At 43.4% G+C, this 19,518-nt stretch overlaps 1 protein-coding gene and 1 long non-coding RNA gene across 2 annotated transcripts; one reads left to right on the plus strand and one right to left on the minus strand.

Annotated features, from left to right (window-relative positions):
• Positions 1–41: 41 nt before the first annotated feature.
• qrsl1 (glutaminyl-tRNA amidotransferase subunit QRSL1) lies at positions 42–8,610 on the plus strand. The gene is made up of 11 exons (XM_076992114.1): positions 42–191; positions 455–614; positions 877–975; positions 1,077–1,173; positions 2,068–2,232; positions 2,499–2,674; positions 3,000–3,118; positions 3,359–3,551; positions 4,028–4,145; positions 5,654–5,859; positions 7,019–8,610. Exons 1-11 carry the CDS (start codon positions 168–170, stop codon positions 7,234–7,236), a joined length of 1,575 nt encoding a protein of 524 aa, XP_076848229.1. The 5' UTR covers positions 42–167; the 3' UTR covers positions 7,237–8,610.
• Positions 8,611–16,858: 8,248 nt separating this feature from the next.
• On the minus strand, positions 16,859–18,908 carry LOC143493557 (uncharacterized). The gene is made up of 2 exons (XR_013125497.1): positions 18,735–18,908; positions 16,859–17,644 (listed from the first exon to the last, which is right to left on the minus strand). It is a non-coding gene; the product is annotated as an uncharacterized LOC143493557 (long non-coding RNA).
• Between the last annotated feature and the right edge of the window lie 610 nt (positions 18,909–19,518).

Here is a 19,518-nt window from a genome sequence, read left to right on the forward strand (position 1 = left end):
CCGCCCTTCGCCGGTCACCTTTCACCTTGCGCTGTCGACCAATCACAGCGCAGGACACTGAACACGTCACGCAGGCCAAGCAGGAAGTAAGATGTCAGCCCCCAGTCGTGGAGCGGTGGTGTGATCTGAGCGCGTTTAATTCACGACCCGCACACGCGTCTGCAGCGATGCTGGGCTTGTCCGTTAAAGAGGTACCGTGCCAAGCAAACGTATCTCTAACCGCGGGTTCCTTATAGCTCCGTTAAGAATATGCAGTCGATTGGTGAAGGTTAGACGCTACAATGTTTACCTTCTAACATGATGTTTATTTATTATCATCCCAAATGACTCCACAGAGATCCTTTAATATCCGAAATATAAGAGATCTAAATAAAGCAGTTTTGCACATTCATCTTAGTTTGATGCCTGGTTTTGTTACATGAAGGACGGACACTGACCTGTCTGTGATCCCCAGGTATCTGCAGCTCTAAGGGAGGGGAGGTTGTCTGCCACAGAGCTGTGCACAACATGCCTGAACCACCTGAAGAAGACGCGCTATCTCAACGCCTACACTACAGTCACAGAGGACCTGGCCATTAAACAGGCCCGGGAGGCAGATATAAGATTCAACAAAGGTTCTGTATATAAAAGAATAAAATAATAACAATAATAAATTCAAACAGCTTGGTCAGAGGTTCATCTAACAGAATCAAAAAGAAATTTACGTGCAAACGTGCGCATATGCCTATTGGTTAATTATTATTCTTATTATTAAGCAGTAGTTTATTTAGTAACACTTAAGGTTTGATTGCTTAAATAGCGAGGTGAGTTGACAGATGTGTGCTGTCATTGCCAGGTTGATTTGACACAGTGTGCCACCCTCTTTACCTCCATCAGGTAAACCTCTTGGTCCACTGGATGGGATTCCGTTCTCTGTTAAAGACAACTACTGCACAAAGAATATAGAGACAACCTGTGCATCTCACATGCTGAGGGGTAAGAGGGGGGACGGAAAGGGGACAAACTCAGAAACGGATGGACATGTCAGGGAGTCCCTGTCTCCTGCGTCTCATCTCGGTTGTCTTTGTTGTTCATAGGGTATTGTCCCCCGTTCCATGCTACAGTCGTACAGAAGTTATTGGACCAGGGTGCTGTGCTAATGGGGAAGACCAATTTAGATGAGTTTGCTATGGGGTAATTCCTGCACCAGCCTGACTGCGTGTCCACCCCATATCGTACATTACATAGTCATACCATATCATACCTATCTGTCCATTTACTAGTATGACATAGATGACAGTAAATCCTCAGTGTGGTGGTTGGTGTATGTCAGTTCTCATGTGTTCTTCTGTAACTACTGTGGTATAGTGGGCGTGGACACGTTAGTATATGTTATGAACACTACTGTAGTATAGTGGGCGTGGACATGTGAGTATATGTCATGAACACTACTGTAGTATAGTGGGCGTGGACATGTGAGTATATGTTATGAACACTACTGTAGTATAGTGGGAGTGGACACGTTAGTATATGTTATGAACACTACTGTAGTATAGTGGGCGTGGACATGTGAGTATATGTTATGAACACTACTGTAGTATAGTGGGCGTGGACATGTGAGTTTATGATATGAACACTACTGTAGTATAGTGGGCGTGGACATGTGAGTATATGTTATGAACACTACTGTAGTATAGTGGGAGTGGACACGTTAGTATATGTTATGAACACTACTGTAGTATAGTGGGCGTGGACATGTGAGTATATGTTATGAACACTACTGTAGTATAGTGGGCGTGGACATGTGAGTTTATGATATGAACACTACTGTAGTATAGTGGGCGTGGACATGTGAGTATATGTCATGAACACTACTGTAGTATAGTGGGCGTGGACATGTGAGTATATGTTATGAACACTACTATAGTATAGTGGGCGTGGACATGTGAGTATATGATATGAACACTACTGTAGTATAGTGGGCGTGGACATGTGAGTATATGTTATGAACACTACTGTAGTATAGTGGGCGTGGACATGTGAGTATATGTTATAAACATGTATGTTGTGTTTCCTCCTGTGTCTCAGTGCAGGCAGCACAGACAGTGTTTTTGGCCCAGTGCGGAATCCTTGGAGCTACGCTGCTCCCTACCGCATGCAAAACGAGGGGCAGGATCCGGACTCTGATTGGGTGATCGCGGGTGGCAGCTCTGGAGGAAGTGCAGCTGCCGTTGCGTCTTTGAGCAGCTTCCTGTTCGTAACAGCTGCACACTGGTGTACTGAAGCACACTGACCTGTGGGGGGGATAACGAACTAGGAAAACATTAGACCTGCTGCTATAGATATTAACCTGTATGTGCTTCCATCCATAATTGTCAACTACAGTCGTATTGAAATAAGTCATAAATGCACACAGTGTTAGGAAACAGCAAGCGTGGGTGTTAGTGTGTTTACGTGGGTGTGCATTTGCACGTGTGTGGGTGCGCGTGCTCTCTCACACGTGTTTGTGCACGTGTCAGGTCACTGGGTTCTGATACAGGAGGCTCCACGCGTAACCCTGGTTCTCTGTGCGGCGTGGTGGCCCTGAAACCCTCCTACGGCCTGCTGTCTCGCCACGGCCTCATACCTCTGGTCAACTCCATGGACGTGCCGGGCATCCTGACCAGAAGCGCCCAGGACGCGGCCACAGTGCTGGGTACAAGGGCGCGCACAAACATGGTCTCCAACATGCCTGCTATCATGATAAACGCATGACTTGTTTAGATAACTGAAGTACTCCCTCTCTCTGGTTAATGATTCCATGTGGGGTTTGATTTGCTGAGCTATTTGCAAGGATAGTGAAAGTACTTGTGAGTGAAGGAAGACACTTCATTGGTTCCATTTTATCATTAAATGTATAAACCAAAGTTTGAAGAAAGCAGCAATAATTTAGGCCCCTCTAAGTTAAAACGTAAAACCTCTTCAGAACACATTTTGCATATCTGATGCAACATGCATACATGATTAGATTGTGTCTGCAGGCATTCTTCAGGGTCAGGATGGACAAGACTCTACTATGGTAGAAGCCCCTCATTCTCCCAGTACTCTGCTAGAGGAAGAGGATTTTGACATCAGGGATATTTGTGTGGGAATACCAAAGGTACTGCACATGTCTGTAACACGTACATAAAACACGCATTCATTCTGACTCCGTTCGTTGGTTTGTCGTGAGGCATTTGTAGTTATTATTTACGTGGTCCGAGCTTTTCTGTGCGGCCGCTTGCAAATGCAGCACAGAATGAACAAACTCACGTCATCACCGTCGTGCTGTGACACACGCAGCGATGACGTGCTCCTCTAACGTTTTGTGAATGTCTTGGTTTGCCCCCTGGTGCTGCAGGAGTATCATGGCCCGGGACTGTCCGCCGACACCCTGGCACACTGGGATCGCGTGGCGGCCGTGTTCGAGCGAGCGGGGGCACGTGTGACGGAGGTGTCGCTCCCGCATACGCAGCACTCCATCGTGTGCTACCACGTGCTCTGCTGCGCCGAGGTGGCGTCCAACATGGCGCGTTTCGACGGCCTCCAATACGGTACGGCGGAAGGGAGTCGCGCTCGTGGTCGGACGCTTGGTAACCATCTACCACGCTCACACTGGTCTGGCACGCATTTGTAAACGCTGAGCACGACATACATGTCACGTCATATTGTCATCACTGGTACAGTGTGTGAAAGCTTGAACTGTGTAGCACTGGAAATCGGGTTGACGTCTGCTGTTTGTTGCCGTCATGAACCAGTCCAGTTCTGGGGACTTCCAGACGCTCGGCCAAATCTGTTTCGACTCCCAGTTTATTTACCTGAGCTGGGCAGAATAATGTGGATCGTGAACCAAGATTTTCTCGAATAATAAGTACAGAGTCAGATGTATTGTGAGATTATGGCTTTATAAGTTCAAAACTGTAATTATTGACTAAGCAGAGAAAAGTTCAAATGTAACATAATTATAACCAAGACAAATATTAGTGGATGTTTTTCCTCTTCTAATCCTGTTCTGGGTGTGGTCTGACAGGTCACCGCAGTGAGGTGGACAGCTCCACGGACGCCCTGTACGCTACCACGCGACACGAGGGCTTCAATGATGTCGTACGCAGGAGGATCCTCTCAGGAAACTACTTCCTGTTGAAACAGTGAGACGCTTCCTCCCTGTCCTGGGCAATGAGCAAACTGCTTGTTTATAGTTTCAGATTCAGTAAAGCTGCAGTGGGACCTTTCATTGATCACAGTAGCAGAAGGTTTTACCTGTCACCTTCCCTTATAGACCATTGGTGAAACACAATGGGGGAAAACAAACCCACCTAGCTAGCATTAAAATGGCCACATGAGAGTGGACAGTGAACACAGGGACCTGGAGGAGCTAGAATATCCTTTTACTTCCAATAAGGACAAAGCTAACTGTCTTGTTTATGGAGATAATGTGGCCATAATGAAGGAATACAACATTACACCGAGACTAATATGGAGATTTGGAGAGAAGCCTGAAGGTGGCGGAGGTGAAGGAAGCGGAGTACGTTTACGAAGGCAAAATCACAAAAGGATAACACAGTAAAAGCCCGTTTCATTACGGCGGGAGAGATGGCAGAGTCAGGCTGAACTTTAACTGAGGGTGCTTCAAACAAGCAGCTGCGTGTTTAATATTTGAGATGTAGTGTACATAGAACACACGCAAGGGTTTGCAAATGTCACCCTTGGCACCAAATATGATCAGCTCTCAAGAGCAGCTCATTAAAAAAGGAAATCACTTCATAGCATCTTCATCTGAGAGCACAGCACAATTGTTGGTTTCCATTCATGGGTTGGACTCTAATGTATGAGTCATGCGAGTTTCAGGATGTTAATATATGGCACGACCGACCGGCGGGACTAAAGAGAGACGGAGCGGTGGGGGTTGAGCGGTGAGACGAGTGCGCTGGAGGGGGGAGTGTGAGAGGAGGTGCAGAAGGAGGAGGATTGTGTCTCGGAGCTGATAGCCTGCCTCCGCGTTCCACACCTAGAGGACCTTTGTGGTATAGAGCTGGGTCATGTCACACACGCTGTAATGAAAGCAGTTAAGTCCATCAGAGCCAAGGGTTTAAATCGCTGCCAGATTGTGATGAGAATATGCTGATGTGGTCTACCTCACCCATGATGGTCAGGAAAAGTGCTGAAGACATTAGATTTTTCTGAGTTACATAAGGAAATGCCATTGAAGACGAGGGTAAAAAAGTCCTAGAGCTAATGGATGAAAGATGGATGATCACCGATCATGACCAAACTGCGCTTGTGAGAGAAATGGATGCATCAGCAGATCTGGGCGCGTGTCCCATCCTGCCAAGTCGTCTCGAGCGTTGTCTTATCCAGACTTAAGAGTTATCAATCGCTAAAGCTGCCTGTCGTTATATGGATATTCAGTTACTTTTGAATATTTTAAGCATTCATAGTGCATTTCAAGGTCTACTTCATTTGCATATATTGTGGTACTGTAGTTTAGTCATACTTTGAATGAACACAGAATTCTGAATATAACCAAATCCTATTTAAAAATGAAATAAAAACTTAAGTGTTTTCACATTTGAGCCTTTGTGGTTGAGTATTGGAGACGAGTCAGCCCTAAATGGAAAATGTTTAGTCATGCTAAACGTTCTCTCTCCATGAACAGGAACTACGAGCGCTACTTTGTGAAGGCGCAGCAGATCAGACGTCTGATCTCGGAGGACTTCAACCGCGTGTTCCGCTCGGGGGTGGACGTGCTCCTCACGCCCACCACCCTGGGAGACGCGGCCCGCTACGCCGACTTCATCCAGGAGGACAACAGGTCGCGCAGCGCGCAGGAGGACGTCTTCACGCAGCCCGTCAACATGGCAGGTACACGCTGCAACACCGACACGGAGCCCAGGAGGGGGGTGCTGATGTCTAGACCTCCTCCCCAGTAGGCTGGTCTGTTCTTTCACTCGCTGTAGTGCGCAAAAAGAGGAATAAAAACTTCTAATGAAATAGACGTTCAAATGAAATAGCGTACTACTGTAATAACTATACGTATGTATTTATGGAATACATCTCTCTGCTTCATAAGCCTCAATTTAGCTTCATATGAAACATTTTAGGTGTTGTTGTACACAGCACAGCGTTTGTCGTCACCATGACGATGCCCAGGGTCGTACACTGCAAATGACTTTCTGTGCACTTGCAGTTTCAGTGCGGTTCACAGCAGACGTGGGCATCATTTCTGCATTGTTTTGAAACAACTTGACCACTAGTTTGAATAAAGCACACAGGAGAGGTGTTTGTGTGTTGTGTGTGTGTGAGAGAGAGAGAGAGAGAGAGACACTGCACACACCAACACAGACAGCCATTCAGTAACCAATACATGATAACCTCTCTAATGAGGTGACCTCTGATGCTCTCCCTGACCCTGACATTATCCCTTCAGTCAACCCCGCCCATTTAATCAGCACATTTTGGCCAAACTATTGTCCCAACATCCTAAACACAGGCCCCAACATAACATCATTGTTCTTATGCTGGTGCAGGACAGTAACAGTCCAATCCAGTGTTTACATGCTGAAGGGGAGTAATTACTGGGTTTCAAACAACCTGATGGTGGACCTGATTGTAGTTGGTGTTTGTGCCTGCTGTAAAGCATTTATGTTCAGACACTGCACTGCCAAACCACAGCATCACAGTTCTGTCTCACACGTCCCTAGCAGACAAGCACAGAGCAACTAAGAGGTTTAGTCCCATTTCTTTTTTATGCATTCATGCAATAACTCGTGGGAAAATGTGTTTTAACCCTAATATTGTCAATATAACTGATCTATTTTCAATGAAAAATGTGTTCAATACGACTCAGCGCACGGCTTCTAGCAACATTACTGCTTCCTCTTATTGGTTATGCTGACATGTTTGAGGTTAAGGGCTGCATCTCTCCAGCGAGCCTCCTGAGACGTGGCCGTCACACGCGAGTGTTTGTGCATCAAGAATCACGGCTGTAAGACGTGTTCCTGGTCTCCCTCTCCACCGCCAGGTCTCCCTGCTGTTACCGTGCCGACAGCCCTCTCAAGCCGAGGCCTTCCCATCGGCCTGCAGCTCATTGGTCAGAGCCTCCAGGACAGGAAGTTGCTGACGGTAGCCCATTGGATGGAGCAGCAGCTTAACTTCCCCATCATTTGTTTCCACGACGACACAACGGAGAGGAAAGCGGACAGACGTGGTGAGGAGAGAGAACGAAAATCAGGATCGTGAACGATGTTGGTGTTCCGCAACGTACTTATGGCGATACGAAAACAATATCTACTGAACTGGGTCCCTCAGGGTTTGTAAACAATGTAATCTGTGGAAGTATGTTCAGTAAACAGTTCTCTTTGAAATTACAAGTGTGTGTCCGAGTGCTGAAGTGCACCTGCGTTGGAACCCCGTGCACGTCTTCAGTTGGGGCAAAAGAGCCGGCTGGGGCAGTATTACTGAACACTGTGCTCGGGGAGAATGTCCTCATCTCAGTCTATATAGAGAGAAGCGAGCTTTATTCATGTTATATAAGTTATACCCTCAGCATGAGCTCGTATCTTGTGAGTGGACTATCTCACAACCTCAAGCGATCACACGTTTTTCTGCCACCATGTAAAAAAAAACGTACTCACTAGCCATTCAATTATAGAGCAGATCCACCAGTGCGGAGTCCTGAAGTCGTTTTCTATATCAGCTGGGAATCACTTACCAAGCTGTAACTGTAACAAAGTTAGATTTTTCATTAATTGAACTATTCATTGATTTTTAAGAAGACACTAGACTTCTGGCATAGTCTGGAGGATGTAGGTTTGGTTTCTGTGAAATCATGCGTCAAATCTGCCCGTGCAAATGTGTGTAGGAGGAAGTATGTTTAGGTTTGAAATTGTGGCAGTAAACATAAAAATAACTAGTGTGTAAATGGAGCAAGACCTTTATTAGAAGGTCTTCATGGTCACAGACAGCCCTGGTCACGCTTGGGGTGTGTGGCATTAATTTGGCTGTTTGCGTTGGCTTTTCATGCGATTCCAGGTAACATGAGATTGCTCATTCGATAAGAGTCATTTTAACTTTGTGTGCTTGTAGCTAACTCATCTCATCATGCATAACACAGAACACATTTGGGTGCATTGTGCCACATTCTTAAACTTTATCCATATTTATTGATTAACGTTTGTATATATTGGGTGCCCAACTGTACATACACGTGTATACAGTGTCCAGACAGCAGCTGTTCTCTTGTTATTGACCAAAACCATTAATCTCACCACACAGATGAGTTGTGAAGTCATTAGGTCTTTTGCAAGACCTTAATATTAAGTGTGGAATTTGCTGTGTAACCTATATATGATCTATTCTCAGGCTGTGATGGGAAAATAACATAATACTGACCCATATTCTATAAACTAGGACTTGGCCAGATCCAGAGCTGGGTTGTGTCTGTAGGATCATGCTTAGACTCGGGTTTTGCCACGATTACCCCAAAGGCACTATGTGGATACAAGCATTTGTTGTGACAGCAACATAACCTTTGTGAGTGTCTGTTTTGTAAACCTCATATGACCCAAGGTTTTATCCCACTAGAAATAATACCATAAGAAGAAAACAAAACAACAACATAAGTTCATCAGAAGACATTAATTGGCTTTGTTTCTTGTATTATTATTGTATAATTGTATTAACAGCATTGTGTAAACACTCTTATCCAGAGTGACGTGTGTATCAGTGAGTGTGTGTGTACACATTTGCTGGGAATCAAACCCGTGACCTTGGCGTCGTACGGTACCTGCACGTCCAGGAGAGCTTCATCCACACTCAGTGTTGACCTTCATCATTAACGACACTATCTTCATGTGGTCATTTTCTGTTTATTGCCGACCGCAGGATACGGTGAAGCTGTTAAGATCACAGCTGCTCTGGTGCAGAAAGGAGAATGCAGGTGAAGGCTATCTTAAGATCTTCAAGATGCAAATGGAAATATGATGTGCATTTGTGCTTTTGAAAACACTTCCGTCATAAGGAGAGTCCAGGAGCCACTGCCAGTCCGAGCTTTTCTGGACATGCACACGAAAAGAGACGCAAAACCCAGAGACAGACGTCACCGTCTGGACTCTTTCACAAGCCTGTGTAAACACCTTTGATATATTCCTTTGCTTGGGCAGCCACACACACACACACACCTGTGCAGCTTCTCCCCTGACCCAGGTGCAGTTCTCACACATATGTATTGGCTGCCATTTCTCAGGAGGCAAATGACACCAGCAGTGAGGAGCAGCAAAGAAGTGCTAATGAAACGACAGCTGACAGCTACATGAGAAGGACAAATGGCTTTCAGCCACACACACACACGCACGCACACACACACGTGCGCACGCACACACACACACAGTTCTCCATTTCTATGCACAGCTCCATGTGCCTCTCTGGGCTTGATCCCATGGGTCTTGATTCTGCTCGGGGGGGGGGGGGGGGGGTGTGTTTGACTATCTCTAAATTAAAGTGCTCTTAAAGCTAATCTCATACAGTTAGGTGTGTTAAAGCTAATCTCATACAGTTAGGTGTGTTAAAGCTAATCTCATACAGTTAGGTGTGTTAAAGCTAAGTGTGTAAACCCAATACTAAGACTCTGAACCCTACGTGTCGATGTAGAAGTGAATTTGCAAGTGTTTTTATGTTCAGGTGTGACCACAGTGATAGTCAAAGCAGCAGGGCGAGCACTCGGGCACACACGCGCACACGCTGTCACACACGCACACACGCTGTCCCACATGTCTAATGACTTCTTTTTCTGACTCAGGTTTCAAAACATTTGAGATACAAAAACAATCTCACATTTTAATACCAAATGTTCCTCTTTGTAAAAGGAAGGATAGCTTCACCAAGATATTCAGTACAATGAGTGTGTGTGTGTGTGTGTGTGCACGTGCGTGTGTGTGTGTTCGGGGGGGGGGGGATTTTTCATTGCAATAAGAATCCCAACAATGCAGTGAACTCATACCAATAAGGATATTGGGCAAGGTTCCCTCACTCTGAGATTATAAATATCGCTCCTGTAGCCTAATCTTCATCTAGCTAAAGATGAGAATATCATATGCATTAAATGTCTTGATTTAAAATCTTACATTTGAACATTTACATTAAGTTTATAGGAGCAATTACTGACAGTATCAACAATGTCTCACATCCGAACGTGTGTTATAAATGTGCACATTTGCATCTCACTTTGGAAGACTATTTTCCATAAATGAAAATTTGAATGAAATCAGATTGTGGTTCATGTATACATGATGGCTTCAAGTTCAGGAAGTGAGTCACACTGAAGCTGGACTTGTTCACTCAAAGGTCACCGTGCCACACACTCCCACACTGGAGATCACCGTGCCACACACTCGTCCAATACGCCACTTTGCATGTTCGTAGTTACTGTTATGGCTAGAGTTCAACAAAACCTTTTAAAGGGTAATTTGGGTTGCCAAGATTTTAATAGTATAACAGGGTTAAGAAAAGGTTATAAATAATATCGCTATCAGTCTCTTGTTTTTCTCTCGATCAGGTGTGAAAAAAAAAGAAAAAAAAAAAACGATCCCGGTTGTACTGTTGCCCTTTGACCTACCTGATGGTGGCGCAGGGCGGCTTAAACAACACAAGCCCATGTCCTGGTTCCATGGCTACTGCAACCACATTCAAACAAAATGGGGATCAACAAATTTGCTGACGTGAACAGCAGTTTCGTGTTCACGCCTGATCTCTAAGTCATCTTGTTTTTGTACAGCAATTTTCCATGTGCTAAGTGTACCATGAAATCAGACGACAGGTCCATCTCGACTCTGATGCGCTGGGGGCGTGTCCTCGAGAGCCCAGACATGGCGGACGGCCTACAATGCTCATCTGTCTGTGCTGCAGTATTGGTTCCTGGTTAGCTTGTGAATAAGCTGATGAAACATAGTCCTGTTACCAAATTAGAAGTAAATAAATAAATTTCTTGTCCTTACCCGATGGGACTCTTGGAAGCATTTTGTAAGACTACAAGCATCGCTGCATCAGACTGTGTGAATGTCATTCAAAAAATGGACACATTTATTCTATATCAGCATAGTATTGATTCATAACCTATACAGTCATATTCAGTGTCCATGTCATTAATATCATAACCCGTTTAAGTCTGCTCTAATTGCACTGTGGGCCAGTATCACAGATTAGACTAGTGTCAGACTAGTCTTTTAGACTCAACTAACACTTTTGGTCTAGGGTTAGGAATATTCTGGTTCTGGGAAGCTGGCCCTTTAAGAATAATTTCCCTTGTCAATATTTTTAGTGGTTTGGTTGTCTGTCTATATTCATCTCTGATCTTTGCAGATTTTAGAGTGACTCACTTTGTTCTCTATATTGCGTTTCGGAAGAGGGTAGGATGTTTTCACTGTTAATAGTTTTTTCACCTGAAAAACTGAAGCCTTATTTAACTGATTCCTACATGGGTCTTTAATTGTAATGAATTTGATTTTTTGCACAGTAATGAGGTGACATTGATTCTGCATTGATGATATAACGTGGTTTGAGATTGTACAATCTGTCCTTCATATTCTGCTCTGTCTCCAGTGATCCTTGCAAAAACCTTTCAAAAAATGAAAAAAAAAAAACAATTATTTGGAATACTCAAGTGGACGTCCTTCTCAGGTCACCATGGTGACTCATCAACCCCGATTCAGCAAGTCCCAGAAGGAACGACGATGTAATGGATAAGAGCAAACTGGTTCTGTTGTTCCCAATGTAAGTCAGATACAAACAAACAAAATCCACGATGCACTATTGACCTGCGTACAGTTCTGCTGTACTGTTATACAGTTATACTGTTGTGCTGTTGTACTGTTATACTGTTATATTATTATACTGTTGTGCTGTTGTACTGTTATACTGTTATATTATTATACTGTTGTGCTGTTGTACTGTTATACTGTTATATTATTATACTGTTGTGCTGTTGTACTGTTATATTGTTATATTATTATACTGTTGTGCTGTTGTACTGTTATATTGTTGTACTGTTGTGCTGTTGTACTGTTATACTGTTATATTATTATACTGTTGTGCTGTTGTACTGTTATATTGTTATATTATTATACTGTTGTTCTGTTGTACTGTTATACTGTTATATTATTATACTGTTGTGCTGTTGTACTGTTATACTGTTATATTATTATACTGTTGTGCTGTTGTACTGTTATACTGTTATATTGTTGTACTGTTGTACTGTAATGCTGTTATACTGTTATACAGTTATACTGTTATACTGTTGAACTGTTACACTGTTGTACTGTTACTGTTTTGCAACATCTACCAGAGGAAATGACATATTGTTTCAGTGTATACTAAGTGCATGGGGGAATGACAACAGACCTAAGATGAGTCATGAAGTTTGAAATAATCCTGCATTGGCAAGATGGTTTAGAAATGCATCTACAATTACTTCACACATCACTTACGTCATGATTATATACAGAGATGTGAACAGATGTAGATTTAATGTAGTTTAACATCTTAATGCTAAGTAACTACTGTGAGTTCTATGCTTAGTCGGTTAGGACAGGCACAGAGTCAGCAGTCAGGAAAGGGAGTCTGGACACGTAAGATCCTCAGACCTGAGAAAATCTTCATTAGTCCTCATCATATTGTCTGTTATTCTAACTCCCCATTCTCCAGTTTCCTCGCTGTTTCTGAACAATTACCTATGAGACTCTGTACGTCTGTTGACTCCATCCATTCTATAATCTAATACCAAACACCAGCCACCATCACTACCTGCAGACAGGATAGATAGATGCCTACAACCCTATAACAGGCACTCTGAAGCCAACAGGAGCACTCACAGTAGGTTCAGTTCCAGGTACCAGAAGACATACCATGGCATGCCCATGCAGAGAACCTATCCTACAAAGAATAATTTGTTTGGGCCAGTGTTTCTCAACCCAGTCCTCGTTCAACATTTTTGCTCTAACCTAAAGCTGTGGGTCCTGAGGAAGTAAATGAAGTCAAGTACCCCATAATGTCACTCTTGACTACTGTAACTAGGCAATGAGAGTGGAACTAGCAGACCACGACGGCACACATCTGATAATCCTGTTCCTCACCCCCTATAAGGAACTACTCCAGTCCATTTGTTTTGTATGTTAAATACTTCATGAAGTTGTTCTGTTTGATGTCCCCTTTCCCTGTGTTTGAGTTAAACAAGGATATGTGATCTTAACACCGACATATCTTGACATATTGTATTTTTTATTTAACTCAAATCAGCCTCTGACCCCACAGATGTGTCTACATGTTTGCTGCTGAGTGCATGGTATGATGGCCCTTGTATTGTTTGTATATTTGTATACTATATATTTGTAAATTATATACTGTAATTTATTTACGGATCAATAAAGTGTTATCTTATTTTTTCAATTTACACTTTGGCAGATACTCATATCCAGAACTTACAATTTTTCAATCATGCTACATATTTGGGCAGGTGAAGTGTTTTGCCCAAGGATCATTGGTATAGCACTTTCCTGGGTGGGAGTTGAACCCCAGTCTCCTACAGGAGAGGCAGTGTTGGTACCACTGGTGTTTTATAAGGTCTCTTAAACAACACCAGTACTGGGGTCTAATCTGTTCTTAATTGACACAGATCCTCTATCGGTTCTGTAACCCGATCCTGCAAATATTCCAAAGAGTTATAAAAGGCCCAGGACTGTGAGTCCCTCACCCGTGTAATCAAAATCTCTAAGGTATGCAAAGGAAACAGTGCGTCAGTGCTAGACCTGACCAGAGAGAGACGGAGGAAGAGAAAGCAGGAGAGAACAGACGGGATTATTGTTTTCTAACCCAGTCCTGTAAAAGGCAAGATGCCTGATACAGCACGTGAGTTTGACAGGACACCAGACAGCGAGAGACAGGATGGTAAAGGCACTGACTGTTGAACTGAGTAAGTAAAGACCAGATGCCCCGCCTCCTCCTTCTATGATGCAGCATTGAATATTACATTTTTTCAACATTTATGTGAATAATGAATGAAAAGCATGAAAGCCTAAAACCCACTATTGTTATGAGTAGATAGTAAAGAAAAAAGAAAGTCTCAGGAAGGAATTGTGGGCAATTAATTACACGGCATCCTTTAACTTGAGCCAAATTTTATTTTACTTCAAATTAGAACACACACACACACACACACACACCCCATAGCCATCTCCAAAATGCTTGGCTTTGGTCCCTTGTTTTAGTTGCATAGTTCAAAACTCAGCAGTCTGGAGCAAGCGGACCCAGGGGAGTCAGCGTATTCCCACATCCTCCTAAGTTACATTGCCACTTTTTTGTCAATTGGGATTTTCACCCCAATCAGCATTTGTCCACTGCATTTACCCATCTGTGCAGTTAGAACACACACTAGTGATTACTAGGGGGCTGTGGTGCACACATGCCCAGAGCGGTGGGCAGCCCTAGCCCGGTGCTCGGGGAGCAGTTGGGGTTAGGTGCCTTGCTCAAGGGCACCTCAGTCATGGCCTCAGGCCTGGGAATCGAACCCACAACCTTCTGGTCACAAGACCAGTTCCCTAATCACCAGACCATGCCTTCACTTCACTACAGCAGACTCTCTATGAGCCAGAACCCAAGGATTTACAGAAGCACTGTGGAGGGAGTCGTTGAGCTCTGGGTGTCTGACTCCATATATATATACAAACACACACACACACACACACATACATATATACAGACACGCAAACACTCATAAATACAGGAAATATACAAGTCAACATGCATTTGGATTTTGCCTTAAAGTATGAAATATGGAGGAATGTGAAGAGTTCACATTGTGGAGGGGGAATAAGAGACAGAACAGAGAGAACAGAGAGAGAAAAAGGAGACAAAAGTGAGACATAAACTGAAAGGAGACTCGAAGATGGATAGAACAGACAGATGAAAGTTGGCCCTGCTGAAACTCTGTATCACAGAGAACAATGCTAGCTTTTGTCATGTAATCAGGTTCCCATAGGAAAGATAGGAGAGGAGGAGAAGTCAATTTGTGCATGTGTGTGTGTTTGTGTGTGTGCGTATGTGTGTGTGTGTGTGTGTGTGTGTGTGTGTGTGTGTGTGTGTGTGTGTGTGTGTGTGTGTGTGTGTGTATCCACGTTGCCTATATGTTGTAGTACTACTGATGTGCATATCTTGGTGGTATTTTGTGTATTCCAACTGAGTGTGTGTCTGTCACATGGGTTTGTATATGCTGTTGTGAATGACATAGGCACCATGCATCACTGTGTGTTGCTGTGTGCAGAGGTGCATGGTTGCTTTGCACTTTGCTGTTATGTCTCAGCAAAATCTGGTGGTTTTTAGGTTTCGCTACATGGTCCTTTCCGAACCTTCAAACGTTAGGAGTCGAATTTATACAGAACCATAGAATAGTAAAGTAAAGTAAAAGTAAAGTAAAATACATTTATATAGCACTTTTCACAGGCACAAGCCACAAAGTGCTTTACAACGGAAAATAAAATAAAATAAATCAAAGACACAAAAACACACTATAAAACAGAAATAAAATACAGTGTACAAGGTCAACGGCTGCAACCTCCACCACTAACTAAACGCCTGCGTAAAAAGGAAAGTCTTTAGCTGTTTTTTAAAAGTATCTACAGTGTTAGCTGATCTTAAATGTGGAGGAAGTGTGTTCCACAGTTTTGGAGCAACCACCTTAAATGCTCGGTCTCCACGAGTCTTTAGACATGAGCGTGGCACAGACAGTAAACTCAGGTTGTTTACAAGGTTTGAATACAAGGCTCTTCATCTGCAAAATGCATTTGAATAACAAGACAGCAAAAAGCAGACAGGTCCTGACTCTCAGCATAACTGCATTCTTTCTAGTTGTTAAAATAACCTGTTATGTAGTTTAAGGACAAATAAGCTAATTACATTGACTTGGATATTCATTGACAGCTGTGTAGCTGTCAGGATCACTACAGATCAGACACTGGGCTTATCTCTAGTTTACTCTACTTAAGTTTACTCTACTTAAGTTTACTCTACTGTAGTTTACTCTACTTAAGTTTACTCTACTCTAGTTTACTCTACTTAAGCCCACACTATCCCGTTTAAGAGCTCCGAGTTGGCATACCATGCTAACCAACTCAGTGAGGTTAAAGGTCATGACCTTGCATGCAGCATGTCTTCCTTGCTTGAACTTCCCCTGTAATTGTGCTTTGCTTTCACGTCTTAGCCCTCGGATGGCTGAGCCTCACCTAGACCGTTCCTTTCTGAGTTCTTCAATTAACCTCGTGTGAACTCAAGGTAAACTAGCCAAGACAGGCTTCGGCGAGGACGCGCTGAGATGGGACCCAGAGGAACGCACAGACCTCCATCCATTGTTTAGGCAAAAGCAACTTTCAGCAGAATAGCACCATCCAAACCCCACTGTGAGGCATTATGAAACATCTCTGGCAGTAACCTATGTGTGTGTTCGGCCATGTGTGTGGTTTAATTTTACCCCCTATAGACTCTAGCTCTGGCGTTAACGTGAGTAACCAAATCAGTTTTCAGATAACACCAATCTACTGTTTTAATTTACATAATCGCAGGGTTGGACCTCCACCAGAAAATCCTTTTTGCTGTGGTCTGCTGGAACAACGATGTGCAATATGATCGGAGCCAGCAAGCTTCTAGTCAGGGAAAACAGTGCTCTGCAATGAAGACCCGCAGACCTGCTGAGCAGACCATCTCGCAATAGAGGCGTGCAGGCGAGTCCAGAACCCCTAAACTGCGTTGGCTGTGTTCTCAAATAAACAGTACTTTGTTCTGAAAGGGGTGAATATTAAAATATGACAACAGTCGAAACAGATGAAGTAATCGTTATTTTATTGTACCGTGACAGTTATAGCAACACTAACGACCCATACAAAAGCAAAAAAGAGAGAATGTTTCATTATAGTGGCCTAGTCAAATGTAAGTGGGAGATTAGATGTAAAAACGAACTGGTTAGACTGATTTGTATATTAGACTGTCGTGGCAGATGCACGCATCACATGCCGTGAAGGTTGACTTCGTTCGCCTCAATCAACACTCGTTGATTTCCTGGGCTTTTCACAATATGACAGTTGACCGAAAGGTTAATCTTGGATAAATACATTAACAGTGGCACACTTGTGGGGCAAGACGTTTCACGGAGCCCATTTCTGTACATCCTCTGTATGATACTTTGCTATGATAACAGGTCTTCCTGTCCAGGCGTGAGAGAGCCGGGCTGAGATGACAACTGAAAAGAAGGAAAGAAAAGAAAAGAGAAAAGGAAACAGTTCATCCTCTTAAATCGGGAAGGTCACGACGATTCTTCTCCCTACAAATCTGCCGCTTCACGAGAAGGTACAAAAGTGCGCTGGGAGACCCTGCCTGGTCCATCGGTACCACTCAGTCTCTTGGTCAGAGTAATCCGGCGTGTGCGGGGAGGAGGAGGAGGAGGAGGGGGAGGGGGAGGAAGAGGAAGCGGTTGAGCTCAGCATGTTCAACAGCGGGCGTGCAGGAGCGCCCCGAGGAGGAGGAGGGGGAGGAAGAGGCTGAGCTCGCTGGGGAGCGCGCTGGCTCCCGCCCCGGATGACCCAGTGCTGTTGGTACTCGAGTTTGAAGAGGCCTGTTTAAAACAGATGGCAAATATATCAACGTGGAGACAAAATAAGTGAACGAATGAGCTGAAGATGTAAATTTAAATATACATGTAAAATGTGACTAAATGAGTGCGCCTGAATGTAAGACCCTGTCATAAAGAGAAGTTGACAGATGAAGACCGTAGGAAACAATGGAAAGGAAGTAGGGTAACAGTAAAAAAACACTAAATGTGTTGCGGGAGCAGATGTAAACTACACCAGTAACTACACCTTTAACTACACCAGTAACTACACCCCAGGGCCGGCGCCACGGGGGGGCGAATGGGGGCGTCGCCCCCTCAGGCGAGGTGTCCCGCCCCCTCAATGTAAAAAATAAGACCCATTTATTTTACAACAATCGCTACATGGTGCCCCCTCGGCCGCTCGACAATCGTTACACGCAAACCCCCCCCCTCCCCCCGCTCAACAACCTACGTTCGCCACGCCCCCCCCCCCCCCGCTCAACAACTTACGTTCGCCCCCCCGAAATTTTCTGACGCCCCCTCACTGTATATGTTCTGGCGCCGGCCCTGCTACACCCTTAACTACACCCTTAACTACACCCTGAAACATTCCCTGCTCCCTGCGCTCGCGGGCAGAAGGTTTTTTGAACTACACGTTCACACTGCTTAATAATCACCTACGCGGACGTTACATTTGCCAACATCACAGACGACAGGTCCGTTAGTTATTCAATAACTAAAGTAGTTTATACAGTCAAATACCACGTTTCCTATGTTATTCATTAGCCTATGTTAGCTGTTATAATGGAGAAATACACCAGGCAAGTCTACACACGCCAGAGTTTGAGCGATGCCCATCAACTTCAGCACACTCATAATTATTCTCTACCGCAGAGGATAGAAGAGAATAAACGTTGCATAAACATTTTTTGATGTAGCCCACCAGCCTAAAAATAGCAAAAGTATATTTTACCTTTAGCTACTACTAGCGCGCATATATATATATATATATATATATATATATATATATATATATATATATATATATATATATATATATATATATATATATATATATATATATATATATATAAAATTATGCTGAATAACATACCTGGGTCGAAAAACACAAGAGTATGACCATCCAAATGCAGGTGGTAATTATTTTAATCATCTTGTCTGTTTCTCGAGGATCTTCCCCCCTTTCTTACACTCTGCACGACGCTTAACCAAAATCATTTCGGGTTAGAACCACGAGAGTTTTATTCGCCCAGTGATTGACGCGGACGTGTAGACGCCCCGCCCCTATATTAATAGCCCCCTTTGTTAATATTCTTCTTTCATAATTCCTACATTATCCCAATGCCTACCACGCAGATTCAATACACAAGGCTAGTTAAAAATTAAATAATCAAACAAACAACATTTAATTGTTTTGGCTGCGTAAGCCTAAACGAAGTCGTAAACATTTTATTATGTTCATGACGCACGACAGATATAGCTGCAAAACTTTATTCACATACATCTTCCTACTTTTAATGGAACCGTATATTATATATAGGCTTATATATATGTAAAATGCATATATATATATGCATTTTACATATATAAGCCTATATATAATATAATATATAATATATATATATATATATATATATATATATATATATATATAAGCCTATATAATATACTATTATATAATATACTATATAATATACTGTGTTTTTTTTTTATATTACATTTACAGATGCAATCCCACTGAATTAATATCAATGTGGTTGTTAATTTTATGAACTATTATGCATCCGCGGTGTTTAACGGTAGTAGGTCCAGATTGTCTTTATATCGGTGTGTCCACCAGGCGCGTGTCCGTGACGGCCGCTCGTCCCCGCGGCTCC

Source organism: Brachyhypopomus gauderio, unplaced genomic scaffold (genome assembly GCF_052324685.1).
Source record: "Brachyhypopomus gauderio isolate BG-103 unplaced genomic scaffold, BGAUD_0.2 sc89, whole genome shotgun sequence".
Lineage (NCBI taxonomy): Eukaryota > Metazoa > Chordata > Actinopteri > Gymnotiformes > Hypopomidae > Brachyhypopomus > Brachyhypopomus gauderio.

Bases quoted from the DNA above. Each gene is read 5' to 3' on its own strand.
- qrsl1 (XM_076992114.1), top strand. From the start codon at position 168: ATGCTGGGCTTGTCCGTTAAAGAG. The intron at 976-1,076 runs GTAAGAGGGGGG...TGTTGTTCATAG, and splicing joins TGCATCTCACATGCTGAGGG to GGTATTGTCCCCCGTTCCAT. The intron at 2,233-2,498 runs GTTCGTAACAGC...TGCACGTGTCAG, and splicing joins GCGTCTTTGAGCAGCTTCCT to GTCACTGGGTTCTGATACAG.